General features: G+C 33.8%; 1 protein-coding gene across 5 annotated transcripts in view; it reads right to left on the bottom strand.

Annotated features, from left to right (window-relative positions):
* LOC105225034 (nocturnin) overlaps nt 1–15378 on the bottom strand; it is a 40864-nt gene that overhangs the window by 21840 nt on the left and 3646 nt on the right. For 2 of the 5 annotated variants that reach the window (XM_019989799.3, XM_019989801.3), the window contains exon 1: nt 10532–11005. The exons of 1 other annotated variant lie outside the window; for it this stretch is intronic. Coding sequence is in view for 1 of the 4 variants with exons in the window: in XM_019989798.3 (XP_019845357.3) it covers nt 7516–7559 (44 nt within the window). In the remaining 3 variants the exon portion in view is untranslated. Of the gene's footprint in view, nt 1–7515; nt 8013–10531; nt 11007–15378 lie in introns of those variants that run through there. 2 more of the 5 variants (XM_049459354.1, XM_019989798.3) reach the window with 2 other exon arrangements.

Genomic DNA, 15378 nt, shown 5'->3' with positions numbered 1-15378 from the left:
TTAGAAAAGAAGTAAAATGCAGGTAATGTGGCAATGTGATTATATTAAATATTTAATTTATTATTATTTTGTCATGTTTCAAAATTGGTTTTCATATTTTTAACTGGATTAGTCTTCGGTTTTGGATTTAAAATTCTTGTAAGTTAGTTTCTAACTGACCCCAAACCTCGGCATTAATATTGATCCAACAATTTTAATCTCCAATTTCTAATAATCCATTTTTATGACAATTTTATACGAAGGTTTGCTACAGTAATCATTTTAAGCTCCTTAATATTGGAAAGTCATTCAAAATTATCCGATTTTTTCATCGAAAATAAATTTAATCATTAGTTAGTTTTAATCATTTAGTGATATTTTTCGCTTTTAAGAAAACTCTAATATTTTATTTTATTCGTGCTCAAAGTGTATGCTGGACCACAGTGCAAGGCGTCGTTGCCATATAAACTTCGTCATTGTTGCAATTATTGCTGCTGTTGTTTTTGTTGTTATTATGTGTTGTCCGAACGCACACATACACTGTCAGCATACTATACAGTTACCTATAGGTAAATATCGCGTCGCTTTATGTCAGACTGTCAAAAAAGCCAGCTGTTGGTAGTGTTTTTGTTGTCAGTTGATTAGTTTGCCAAAAGTGCTATTGAATTTCTTATTGTCATTGTTTTTGTTGGTCAACACTGTAGTTTTTTGCGATTTATCATTACTTCGCTTTGATTGAGTTGTTTGTGTTTTTGTTCATTACTTTGTTGTGACTTTGGCGTAATATCAGTCAAAATAGTAAGCAAAACACTGCAACTAAGGATGAACAAACAATTTTCGCGCTTTCTCAGCGAGTAATTATGAGTTGGTCATTAAGGATACCTAACATCTACGTAAGTGCGGTACAACAAATGTAATTGTATTCTTACCAAACATTCTTATGTTTGTAATACAATTGTTTTTATATTTTTAAACTTGTTTGGGCATTATAAAGTATCTACGAAAAATTGTCATTTAGATACTTACTATAAGCAAAGCATTTGTAGAATTTTTTCGCCGATAAGAACGTTTGCACATATTTATGTAATAAGTTTGATTACGTACATAATTATTGCGAAACTAGTCACATATTAAATCCTTCTTTTTCAAAATGTGCATTCATGCTGCCTTTAACTAACCAAATATCCGGTTCCGTACACACCTATTTCTATTTATTCATATTTGAGAAATCGACTGTGTAAAGATTACAAAACATACATACATACTTTTGCTAAATATGTTTTGTGAAAATTTCTACATAAAGTGTTGAAACGGAACAAATTTCTATTAACTAGAGATATAATAAAATGAACTAGCGAGGGCTAAGTACGAACGGAAAACAACTAAATATTTTTATTTTTGTGTTTTTATGAACATGCATTTATATTTATGTAAAGCCTTAACCTTGTATAAAATAATTCAAATCGGTTTCCGTTGATAACCTCTCTCACAAGCCTAGCAATTTTAAATATTTAAAAAATGAGTACGAACTCAAACTATTTTGACAAAATAATTAACATTACCACATAGCACTTTTATTCGCAGACCTCATCGAATCTTGACTTCCTTAGCAGCAATCTTTCAAGTAATGTATTTCGGATTTGAATGAACCTAGCTTAGAATAGGATAACAATGTGAAGACGGAGCTCAATCGAAAATTAATGCAAATGAGACAATAACGCCTTATGGATAAATATATAATATTATATTACACATTTCACTATAATAACGGGTCATCCAAGTAGATGTACTTTTTTCAATACCCGTTTTTTTGACAGATCACGTGTGAGTCGTGTCAAACTGTCATGTTTATTTTGTTCAGTATTGTTTGGCATTTTACCATGGAAAGACTTAGGCCTTTACAAATAATTCAACTTTATTATAAAACTTCGCGTTTCGCTTCGCGCTTCGCTCAAATTATTGTCAATATACTGAGCGTGATATTCATATCTTGATACCCAGCATTCATTATTGGATAATATTCGACCGAATAGATCACGTCCAGCACAGTGTATATAACAGATGTAGCTGAGAATGTAATCGAAGACTGTGGAGAGTCGATTCGGCGCCGTTCCCAGCAACTCGGACTGACGTATGGAACGACTTAGCGCATTTTACGTCAAGATCATAAGTTGAAAGCGTAAAAAATAAAGTTTGTACAAGAACTGAAGCCCCTCAGTCTTCTCAAGTGACATCACTTCGCTCTTTGAGCTCTTGAAAACTTCCAAGAAGATCCGACGTTTTTGAGCAAAATTTTGTTCAACGACGAGGCCCATTTCTAGCTCAATGACTATGTAAACAAGCAAAATTGCAAATTTGAGACAAAGATTACTGGTGAGATCCGTCAATGCCTGAAATTAAAGCTCGTGATCTCGGTGAAATTTGGTATCAACAAGACGGCGCCACTTCCCACACATCGCATCAATCAATGGATTTATTGTGAAAACACTTCGGTGAGCAGATAATATCACGTTCTGCACCGGTCGATTGACCACCAATATCGGGTGATATCTTTCTTCTGTTAGGATATGTAAAGTCTAGAGTCTATGCAGACAATCCCGCTTCGATTCAGATCTTGGAGCAAAACATTACGTGTGCCATTCGACAGGTGCCAGTCAAAATGTTCGAACGAGTCATCAAAAATTTGGCTCAACGAATGGACTATCTGAGACATAGCTGCGGCCAACATTTGAGAAAGATAATCTTCAAAAATAAATGCCAAATAATGTTCTTTCGAATTTTATTGTTTTTTTTTAAAAAGTAGGAATATTAGTATGATTTGTTTGCCACAGATGGCAGGCTTCTCAAAATAGTTTTTTCGCTGAAATCTCAAAAAGTTTGGAGCAAAACTCGTATATAATAGTTAGAATTTGTTTCATTCTCTGAACCATTTTGTTTACAAATTGTATTTATTTGATTTGTTATTTATCAATTGAACGAGTTATTCAGTCTATGGAAGCTGCACATTAGCAATTGTATTGTAAATATGTACATATTTATAATTATACAAAAAATATGTTGTTTAAGTACGATCGATATTTTATTTATATTCATATTTACTAATTCTTCTTTTTACTTGAGTATTCGCAGTTCAAGGTAAATTTCGTGCAGCACGTGCCATTGTTATTTTTTAACTAATTTCTTAATTAATGATTCTTAATTATACCTACATACTTGTATATTGCGGTAAAGCTGTTTTGAATGTGACAGCAACTATTAAATAATTGATAGCAGTCTAAATATAGTACTAATAGAAATTTCAAGTTATAGATTGGCTTACGATATGATGCGGCACACCCTTTCAAAACGAGGATTAAAAACATCTGTGTACCATATTTTCGCACCACAAACAAGTATGCGGCAATTTTTATAAACCAACATTTGGTCGAGAGCTTAAATGATTTATTGAGCGATATATTTAATATATTTAGATATTTTTAAAGTATGATGAGTTGAGTTGATTAAGCTTCGTCCATTTGTCTGTTTGCAAAAGGCCTCTCTAGTCAGCATGATTGGGATTGTGGAGATTGGAGTGGTTCGTGGCTGCCCGCAGGGTTGCACTCTATGAGTGTTGTGCTTATTCAGATGACCTTCTTCTTCTGCTTGAAGATCTTCAAGCGGTTTGAGTTAGAGCGGGCGGGAGGACAATTTTTACAAATTGTAAATACTTGGAAACACCAAGTGGGGGTGGAAATATCGTTGGAAAAAATAGTGATAATGCTGCTTAAGGATAGATTGTCGCCGGTTCGTCCACATTTTGTCCGGATAAATGGTGCCAGCATTAGGTATATGACGCAAGTCAAAAGGTTTTAGTGTGTCTTTGCTGCGAAATAATAGTATTTCCGACAATGAGGTGGAGAGGGAGGCAGGAGGTGGCAAGACCATGGGTCAAATCCCTGGTCACCAGTTCAGAGCAATATGCAGGCTCAACTGATAGTAGTTTCGGTTACGAAATCTGACCGGATACTTAATTCTGGTACCACGGGAGCAGGAGCCCTAACTAACTGCAGTGGGAATAAGCTCAGATCGAATCAACAACCTTTAAAAGGAGAGTTCTGTTGTCATTTCATGTTTTGTTTTCGGTCTGGAAAATCAAAAACCGAAACAAGTAACGAAATTCAGCTGAGCGAATCAAAAAAAAGTATAAATTGTTAAACTGCTCCTGAAAAGGTATATGACCGTTTTGTTCATTTTTCTGTTGCTAACTCACGGTTAAATGGCATAAAGTCTTAAGGCAAATAAACGATCCGTATAAAATAAGACCACATTTCTCTTATTATAAATTTTAATTATTTTAATAATCTATCGTCTAAATATTATTGCAATTAAAGCATATTAATTATTGGTCTGAACTCAATGTACTAGCTAAATTAAGTAAATATTTATAAAATTTATCAAGACATATTGTGGAACTGTTTCAAGTCATACATACATACGTACATATTTATATGAAAATTGGACATTAATTTACGGTAGGCGCTGCAAGCTAATAAGCCTTGGCTATTTTTATATTCTCTCGTTTCTCTTACACTAAACCTGCTAATAAATATTTTACATGCCTTCCTACGTATTAAAAGCATAACACACCCACACGCCTACATATATATTTTCTAAGCTGTCGTGATTTATAGCATTAATATGTAGTAAACGGCATTTCAGTTGCATTTCAGCGATTGGCATTCTCGAAACACTCAAGTGCACTTTCACATATTCGTAAATAAAACTAATTTATTTCCGGCAAACAATTACATTTACCCCCAAAACAAAAACAAAGCAAAATGTAATAAAGCACGAGCAAAATGCAATTGAAATGCATATGACTACACCTAATGTCTGATCAAGTTATCTGCATTTGCGAGTATATAAATATATTTACTAAAATAGATAATAAGGGTATTCACAATGAACTCGTTAATTAGGTAAAAAGCCAAGAGTTAAGTATCCAAAATATTCAGCAATATTTGATTAAACTATTATTATGTGGTTGATTTTAAAGTAGAACTCTATATGGAGCGCAGATAATTGGATGTACATTAGACAAAAAATCAAACGGAAATTATAAATAAATTCCCCGGGTGAATGATATTTCGAAAAAAAAAGTATTTTGCTAGGACTGTGCTTAATTACTATGCGAAATAGGAGCGCGTTCCATGTACCAATTTGTTTACAGTAGCTGCTGAAGACGGTACATCTCAGTGCTGCTTTGTGATTTTTACAATGAATAAACATATCGAACAAAGAATTTGTCTCAAACATTGTAGTTTTATCAAAAACCAAAATTTTCGAGTGGTACAAAGACTTCAAAGACGGTCGATAGATCGTTGAAGACATGCGTTCTGGACGACCCCCTTCAACTGATGAAAATATTAAACAAGTGAAAGATATGGTGCTTGAAAAACGTCAGGCAAGTGTTAGAGAGGTGGCAAGAGAGCTCCATATCTCTCGCGAGTTCGTTTGAATTATTTTAGCGGATATTTTGGGTATGAAACACGTTCTTGCTCGAGTCGTCTCGATAAAAGGGAATTTTTTTCAAGAAGAATACCGTAAAGAGGTCTCTTTGGACAGGGTTGATAGTGCGAATTCCGAGTCCACATTCATGGAGAGGATTATAATAGGTCAACAATCATCGAAATGTAGAGAAAAGAATGACTCGAAACCAAAAAAACACCTCAAAGCTGTTCAAAAACGAAGGGAATCCTGATTGTTTTTTTCCAATATTCATAGTTTGCCGTTCCGGATATACAGACGGTCAATAAGAATTCTAATTTGCCATATTGAAGCGTGAGAACATCCGTCGAAAACGGCCGGAGCGGAAGGCCATCCCAAAAATTGCTTATGAAAAGTGTTTCGAGGACTGGAAAAATTGTTGGCATAACTGTATTACATCTGGTGGGGATTAGTTTGAAGGCCACAAAATAAATATCGATGAATTAAAACAAGGAAATTGGTTGGCATATGAACTCAAGTCAAAAGACGCTGCAAGACCGAATGCTGTTGGAACGCTAAAAAGGAAGTCGTTTTTGATCGGATTGTCGCTGGATATGGAAAATATATCCATTATGACAATCTTAAAAGCAAAAAATCATATATTAAATCTGATCAACCAGTCAAAACAACGGCAAAGCCCAATATCCTTGTCGCCAAAGTAATGCTCTGTATTTCGTTGGGTTGGATCGTGCATTATTATAAGTTTTTAAAACCGGGAGAAACCATTAATGAAAGCTACCTACAATAACTTATCAAAGCAGAATAAGCGGCTAGACAGGCAAAAAATGTCTATAATAACAACGTTCGATCTAATGTTGCAGAGTGGTTAAAAACTATTTGGAAAACAGCGGCTGGGAAGTTTTGCCTCACTCATCTTATAGCCCTTGCTTTCCATTTTCCCTTCTTGTTACCATTTTCTCCGGTCCACGTAGTATGCGGATTAGTCAGAACAGCATATCAAACACTGCATTTATTCAGATTGATTATAGAGTATAGATATGTACTTCTTATATATGTAAGAAAAATTGGCAGCTTCTGACAACTGAACTAAACTTACTAACTGATGGGTAATCATCTTACATGAAGCCAGTCATAAATCTAATCGTACTTATGCTTTTATGAAATACATATGTACATATATAAACGTGTTTATACTCATAAGCCGTTTATTCATGTTTACTCTTTCAAATTCGCTTTAATTCGCCTATCTTTCTTATCATAAGCATTTCATTCTAAAGGTTTTCTGCACTTAGATACAAATTTTTTTTATACTTGTAAACTGCTTTTTTTACATAAAATTAAAAAACAATTCATTTAAGTGTCACCTTAGTGGTAGAAACGAGTAAAATCTTAACTGATTCTGCCTAGAAGTATGCCACACAATATTTCTTGTTTCAAATAAAAAACAATATACATACAATATAAGTTTGTATGTATATGTATAAATGTGCTATTGTAAATATACAAAAAACAAATAAATTTATAAGAAATCCATTTCGCATAGTTACAACAAATACATACATGTACATAATATAGTTCAGACAGACGCTCACTGATATATATATTAAGCTGTGTATATACATCCATAAATGTATGTATGAGCAATGAAAAAACAAGTGTTTTAAGAAATAAGTACTTTGAAATGCAGATAAAACGCTAATACTTCCATCTGACAAACTTAGCTGCTGATAAGCGGTACATACACACCTATGAATATATGTACATATATGTATGTATGTCAAAATGACTGAATACCATTCAAACCTTTTGTATATTTTATTTATGTACGGTATAAATTTATTTTATTTTACTAAAATATCAACATGAATACATTCATATATATAATAGTATGCAAGATCAACTTCTTTTAAGTAAAATACGTCAAATAAAGTAGCTGTTTTGTTTGAAAAAAAGACATATGTGACCTTCTGAATTATGGTGGCTGTTATCAGTTACCGCTACTGCTTTCACAAAATTTATTTATGTACGTTTGTTTTCAGAAACACTCACCGTGCCAGACGCTTATCGATCTTTTGGCCAATTCGCTGTTGCATGTCTCCCAGCGCGTAAGCAAAAATAAAAGCATTACAAGTACACTTATGTACATATGTATGTATATGTATTGGCGCATATAAAAATAGTCATACTATTTCATACTGTTGAACAATTGCAAAATATATACATATGTACATACATATACATATATAATTTCACATGCAGTATCTGTTATTTTATGATTTTCGAACTTTTGCGTATTTCTTTAGTTTTTTCACAAACGCACTTTTTCGTTGCCAACAGACCGACTTTTGCTTTGCTAAGTTTGTACACAACGCGGCGAGTTTTTCATTGAACTTGTCTGCTTGGTGTGTCTGAGAGGAAGCAGAAACTATGGGAAATCACAGCCATTGCGTTTGATTTCGTGATCTAATTATAAACAATAAGACAAGAAGAAGATATGCATATAAATATAGGCAATGTAGCCACATCGGTGAGAATTTACGAAATTTGGTGCTTTTTTTGTATATTTGTTTTGGCTGTAGTGCAATAAAGAAATATACAATTTCTTTTTGTTTAGTATTTGCTCCATGCTTCATTAGAATAGATAATTACTATATGGCCATATAGCTCATAGCTTACTCTGTTAAGAGCAAGTACGACGGGTAATTTAACCAACTGCCTAATACATATTGTATAAATGGCGAAACTACCTGCATGTCCTGTTATATCTCGGAATAATGTTCTACTATTTATGGTTTCCGAAACGAATTATTTTGCTATTTTAAGGCATCCTCTCAAGCTCTAAAGGCTGAAAGTACCTAAAACAAATATTCTCGAACTTCCTGCTAACTTTCTGGCAGGTAAATCTTTCGGTAAATCTGCAAGGTTACTTAATGAAACTTATCGAGCTTTCTTTTTAAGATCATAGTATATTACAATTTCCTATCTCTACCTCCCATATAACCAATAAAGGGATTTCAAACGTCAAATTTGGCTTTAAAGCGTATATATTGGTCAATATGTAAGATATCTTAGTAAAATTAGGTGAAGTAAATATTGGCTTGATCACAGTTTAATATAGAAAATATGTGAAATCGATCTACAAATTACCCCAGCTACCACTTACTAAATAGACCGTGGTTTGCCAACATCTGAAAATATTTCCAAAGTTTTGAAGCTAGCAAATTGCGAGGGTAAAAAATGTTCGGTTACAGACGAATTTATTACTTTCTCCTTGTTATTCAATTTATTTTTACATTCTCTGTAAAGTTTCCTTCTGGGTTTATTTTAAAAAATGGCAATCACCAACTTCAGAAGGGTCATAAGTCTTTCGCAAAACCAATTTTCATACACTTGAGGTAACACTCGTCGGTAGTTATAAAATTCATAAAGAATGTATAGTGATTTATGGGGAGAATATTTTGGGTAGTAAAGATAGGTCCTGACTTCTTAATATTATGCCCAGACTAAACTATTAAAAGTTGTTTTTCCATTATTATTATTAGATTGGCTTTTGACAAATTGGTCAGTTTTTATGAGTGTTATTTTATTATCTAACGGTACACAGAATTATGAAGATATTTTCTAATTCAATGCATAGAGAATTCTTAAACATCATGCGGTCGTTTCAACAGACGTTTTATTAATTTTTAATACAATATAACGGATTATCCAAGTAGAGGTACTTTTTACAATTGCCGTTTTTACGACACGCATTTGTCGTGTCAAGCTGTTATCTTATTTTTACAGAACTGTTTGGTATTTAAGCATGGGAATGGACAAATTGTTCAACTTTATAGAGTGTATACGAAGACTGTGGAGAATCGATCCGGCGCCGTTCATAGCAACTCGGACTGACGTATGGAACGTTTTGGCACATTTTACGTCGAAATCTCAAATTAACAGTAAAAATGCCATATATGAGACGAAGAGCAACCTAAAGATTTTCAAGAGCTGGTATTTTATCCAGAAAGAACAACGGTTTGGTATGGGTGAGAACGTAACCGTCAATTGCGCCATGATAACCAACTATTTGATGGCCTTAAATTGAAGGTCTTGATCTCGGCGACAGATTGGATCAATCAATGGATTTATTGAAAGAACACTGCGCTGAGCAGATAATTTCACGTTTTGAGCCGGTCGATTGGCCAACAAGATTGTGTGATATCACTCCGTGAGCCTTTTTCCTGTGGGAATGTGTAAAGTCTAAAGTCTATGCGGACCGTCCCGCTTCTCTTCAGCCCTTGTGTAAATGTCATTCGCCGGTTACCAGTCGAAATGCTCGAAAATTGGACTCAATGGATGGATCATCTGAGACGTAGTCGCGGTCAACATTTTAAAGCGATAATCCACAAAAAATTAATACCAAAGAATTTTCTTTCGAATGATAATAAATATTTTCCACTAATTTGAAATGGAAGTACTTAAATGTTATAGTTAACAATTCTCTTCATGTAACGATCTATGAATTTGAAGATGGTGAATCCAACACACAACTGGCGTACAAACAAATTGAAATAAATATTGTATATCTCTTCATTTAAAATTAACTAGATAACTCTGAAGCTGCTAACGAATGAACATTTTTTGACATTTAGCCCCCGGATTGCTCAAAATTACCGAACCGGACCTAAAATTTCATGGAATCGATCGAAGATAGGTGTTTCGTAGAAAATTAAGCTTATTTACCTAAATGTTGTGATAATTATTTAAACTTTCCTTAATTCAAAACAATTCCAGCTCACTTTAGGAATATGCGGTCATACAGATTGTAGAATTGCCAACCACACTGAGGCGAAGCTATTATCTTATGAATAGAAAATCCATAAGTAGCGAGTAGTTTATATATGTACGTATATAAGGAAATTATGTAGCTTTGTTCTGCATACCATGTTGCTGCGTTGCATATACATAACTAACATTAATACATACATATGTATATGGATTTATATGTAAATTATATGTAAACAAATTCAACACGCTCGCCCACTATCAGTCGTAAATGGGTTCATTATGATGTTATGCTTACCATTTCCATGGATTGATTTCAAAGTGCACTTGTTTCGAAACAAGTAAACAAAACCAGCGCGAATTTCTTGAAACCGGATAGAATCGCTTTTATGCGCTTAGAAGCACTTTTTCTGGAGATTTCACTTTAATTGTATAAGCTGATACAGCAGATGTTTTCACAGATTCTAATGATTAGCACGTTATTAAGCAAATGGATGCACAAATTGTGAAATCCTTTGAAAAAAAGTCCCTTTTTCTTATTAGGAGCGCTGCACAGTTACACTTTTGCTTGTGATACACTCTTTGGAGGAAATACTTTTTTCACTAAAGGCACACATGACAAACAATTTGCAAACACTATATGAAGAGTAATTTTAGGGATCCAACAACCGAATAGCACCGGACTAATGGCGAAACTAAAGTGTACAACAGCGTTGTGGTAAACCTTGTGAGATCACTATGCGCACTCAATTCGAAATCAACTAAGCTCTAATGAAAACATTGCAATCACTTTTATACATAATACAAGCTATATACACACATACATCATGCAGAACATACATATAGCGCGACACGCTTGTCGGCGTTCTCTGATAAGGATAATCAAGTATAAATACTCGCTTTAAAGGAACGAAAGCAAAAAGCGCAAATGAGAGGCATTGTGCTGACAACAGCAATACTGATGGTACCGAGATTTTATTATATAAGTAAACAGAGCGTAAAATGATTGAGGCGCTTCTGGCAAAGCTCCCGCTGGTTTTTTTTTCTACAGATGTACATCTGTACTTACTACAAAGTGATGTGCGCTGGTTTACTCACACCAATTTACCCTTTGTTGGCAATCGCCGCGAGCATTCTCAGGCACATGCACATACGGGGTGGGTGGGATTAGCCCGCATATGAACTCTAGTCATGCACTTTATTTAAGTATGGTAAAGGGGACCTATAACTGCATAAGTGGGGTCTACGCCAATAAAAAAGAAGAAGAAATAGGCCTAACATCTATTTAGAGTAGGACAACAATCATTATATGGTAGGCATTTTTTCAAGCAAAGATCCGTAAATTTTAGCAAATACACCAAGAACTGCAAACATTGAATATTGTGAGAGAAAGCTTACCCCAACTTAATGTTGCCAGGTTGAGTAAAAATTCTTGTTATTTCGGTTATGTTGATCCGACCGTCTTGGGATCAGTTGTCGTGGTTAAATCTTCTGGTCCGTACATTAGAAAGAATATGACGAGATTTTACCGTAAGGGCTAATCCACGCAGAAATTGCAAGGCTAATTTTATTTAAGTAATTTTTCACGAAGGAAGAAGAATTTCTATGAATAAAACATAGTTACACCGTTTATAACTAAGACTGTATCGATTTCTTTTATTCGTTTCTGATTCAAATAGCAAAATATCTCCTAAAATATCGAAAAGTCTCATTTAAAAAAATCAACCTATGAAAGTTATAATGGAAAAATAGAGAATGGTATTATAAAGTAAAATATAAAAAATGTTTGAACTATACAGGTCATGAAAGAAAATAAATAGTTTCATCAAAACAAATACATATGTATGTATACTGCCAATAGTATTGTACCTACCAGATTTTGGTGCTATTATTATCTTTTTTATTTTTATAGGAAGGAAGGAATCGTCGGAGATCCTATAAAGCATATATAGTAAACAATCAGTCTGACTAACTGTGTCGATTTGGACATGTCTCTCTATCTGTCTGTATATTTCTTATATATTTCTTATTATATTTCGATTAGCGAGTAAGAATATATTTTAAAAATAAAATAGTTACTAATTTATCGAACCGCCCTAGTATATATATGTAAATTTCTATATTAATTTGCCAGACACGCCAGTTGGGGTTCTACGATTGTATGTACGTCATGTTATATTTAAACAGCAGCACGATAGACTGATCGATTAAGTGATTCAGTAAATCATTGATTTTGAAGAAAATTTATAAGTAAGTAAGGCATGGAGATTTATGGTGTTACGGTGTCACAGAAAAAGATTAGTGTTACCAAAAACATAGATAAGTATATATGTATGTATATACCACAGTTGAAATATTAATTTTTCCGAAAAATGACTAAATCCTTATAATTCAAGAAGAAGTATGGAACTGAAATAATACATATGTATAAAATACTTTAATTAAGATCCAAATTCACCCAGAGACCTTCTGAACTTTGTACGACGTATAGTTTAGTTTTTTAGTTAGGAAAAGAAAACGTTTGGGAACTTGAAAATGAAAGCACCTATCATTCAATTACTCTTCACCAAATTACCTGGTTATCTTAAGTAGTAAAAATCGAATACTTAGACGGTTAATAATTTTAACTAAATAACGTGTTGCTTCAATATTGATTTGGAAATTGAATTCACAATGCATATGTAAATGAAACTTGAAAGAGCTTTTAAACCCTTTAACTTTTTAAACTCGCTTCTATCCTTTCCAGTTAACAATTTTATTGACTTGACATTTATAGAGAACCTTTTATTCAGCACAATTGAAACGATTGAAACTGCCAGTGAATCATTTTCGTTGGGTATAGAAATTCTATATGTGTTAAAATAATATTCTTTGTTGTTACGCAGATAACTTTCAGGGCTGCGTTTGCAGTCTTCGGCTACATACATATATTATCTTACAATATATATGTACATATGTATATATTTTATATGAATTTGTGTTATCAGTGGCAACATAGTTCATAGACTTAGATTATTGTGTATGTCCCCTGCGCGATTTCATTACCTTTATGTTTCTACATTTGGAGGTATTGGTATATAATGTTTACACGCAATTAACCAGACGGTCAAGTGAGTTCGCCGCTAGTATATACTAAGTATACTAGTATATGTAAGTATATATGAGCATATGAATATTTGTGCAGCACCTATGCACTTACAATGTTATTGACACGCGCACGCTTTCTATAGTATGTATTTTGGTTTCGGTTCTCGATGCTGTGGTATTTAGTGGAAAAGAATGTTCGCCTATAAAATTTGTGCAGATGTTAAAAAGAATAACCAACAGAGGCTTAGATTAGATTTGGGTGCAAAATTGCAAAACTCATGTGCGAAACGGTAGATCGGAAGTACACAAAATTCATATTGGCACCCGATAGAAGGGACTGTGATGACATGATGGGAATAGTAACAGGTCACTCTCTGGTGGCGACACATGCCTACAGGTGGGGGCTGATATATTGAGAGGCAGGAAATGCCTAGAGCAGAGCACCAGGGCAAGACTACGCTGTAAGAATCAAGGGTAGCCACTGTATGATACATTAGCTCCTCCAATCCATCGATAGTGCGGCCACAGAGTCTGTTAAAATTCGCGTCAAGGCATCTTAAATGATGACCACTCCTCTAGAACTTAGCAACTGAACTCCGCTTATGAAACAAGTTTCCGATGACTTTGTGGCCGTGCGTTTTGCTACTAAAATACTCGTGTTCGTGATGAAGTAGACTTTCCGTTATTGTGACAAAATTTAATGAAACTAATTGTTAATTTTTTTTCATGACAAAAATCGCCAGACAAACTTTTCGCGTCGTAAACAAACACCTGCCAAACGCGCTCGAATTAGATATTCATATGAACATAAAGTAAGTTGTGAAAGTATTTAGGAAAATAATTTCTATCGAATTTGTTTAAATGCACTAGTTCGGGTCAAATTTCATCACATTGTATTAGCCGGTGTTCATCAATTTTAACCACAACAACAGTATTACCATAACCAATCTTCCTCTTCTTTATTGGCGTAGACACCACTTACGCGGTTATAGCCGAGTTTACCATAACCAATAATAAGTTTATACAAATCATAAATTTAACACACCTCTTATCTAATAATAAATTGCAATTAATGATGTCTGTAATTGCGTAACACTAAGTTAAGTTCTTACAAATCCCACAAGTATTGGTTTTCTAAAGATAATCTAAATTACGAACTATCACGTGATCATTATTAAGAATTTACCCATTTACTTCCAATTTACTTGTGCTTAAGGTATGTATGTACGTATATATACTGAATATATATATAATTGGAAACATATTTACATATAGTACATATGAACTACCATATTTATTTAGGTACAGAATTCATATGTATTGTTTTATTCCAAATTTGTCATCACTCACTTTTTCTCGGTGTGTTATAATCACATCTGAGTCTGCTTCCATTTCTGATAACATTCCTCTACAACGATTCAGTACGCTCTACTGGGGTGCGATAGGATCAGCTTTTATTGAATTTCGTATTAATTAAATTTTTTTTGCGGTATTTATCGGTGTGAACAGGTTTCTGGCGGTAACCGCCTACTGTAAACTATCTTCTAAAATGACTAATGTGATGAAAATATTCATTCATGAATATTACAAATCCATAAAGTTAGGAAACTCTTTACGTTTTGTGACAGCGAATTCTTAATACTAACAGGTTTTCACTGGATATGCTCTTAATATGAGTGATAGAACACTATTTGAGCCTTATTGTATGTGGCACTGAAACGTGGTCCGCTCTATACTATTCCATATAGAAAACAGGTTTAAACTTTAAGATAATAACTCCATAATTCAGCCACTTATGGTGGACATTGCAGAATACATCGTTCATTCAGAAGTTGATTTCTAAAGTGATCCCTTTTAGAAAAACCATTAGAGGACAGATGGTGTTTCCGGTGTTTCCAACACACAACAGGTCTTCCTCTACTTCAAAGACTACCAATCAAATATCTTTAGATCAGACCCCTTCAGATGATACCTAACTTATGTAGTTCAGAGTTAATATGGTTTTATGGCAGTTTCTATTAGCAGGGAATGTGCCAAAATATTTTCGCGCTAGAACTA

The sequence above is a fragment of the Bactrocera dorsalis genome, chromosome 5 (assembly GCF_023373825.1).
Source record: "Bactrocera dorsalis isolate Fly_Bdor chromosome 5, ASM2337382v1, whole genome shotgun sequence".
Lineage (NCBI taxonomy): Eukaryota > Metazoa > Arthropoda > Insecta > Diptera > Tephritidae > Bactrocera > Bactrocera dorsalis.
This window is presented reverse-complemented; position numbering and strand designations above follow the sequence as displayed.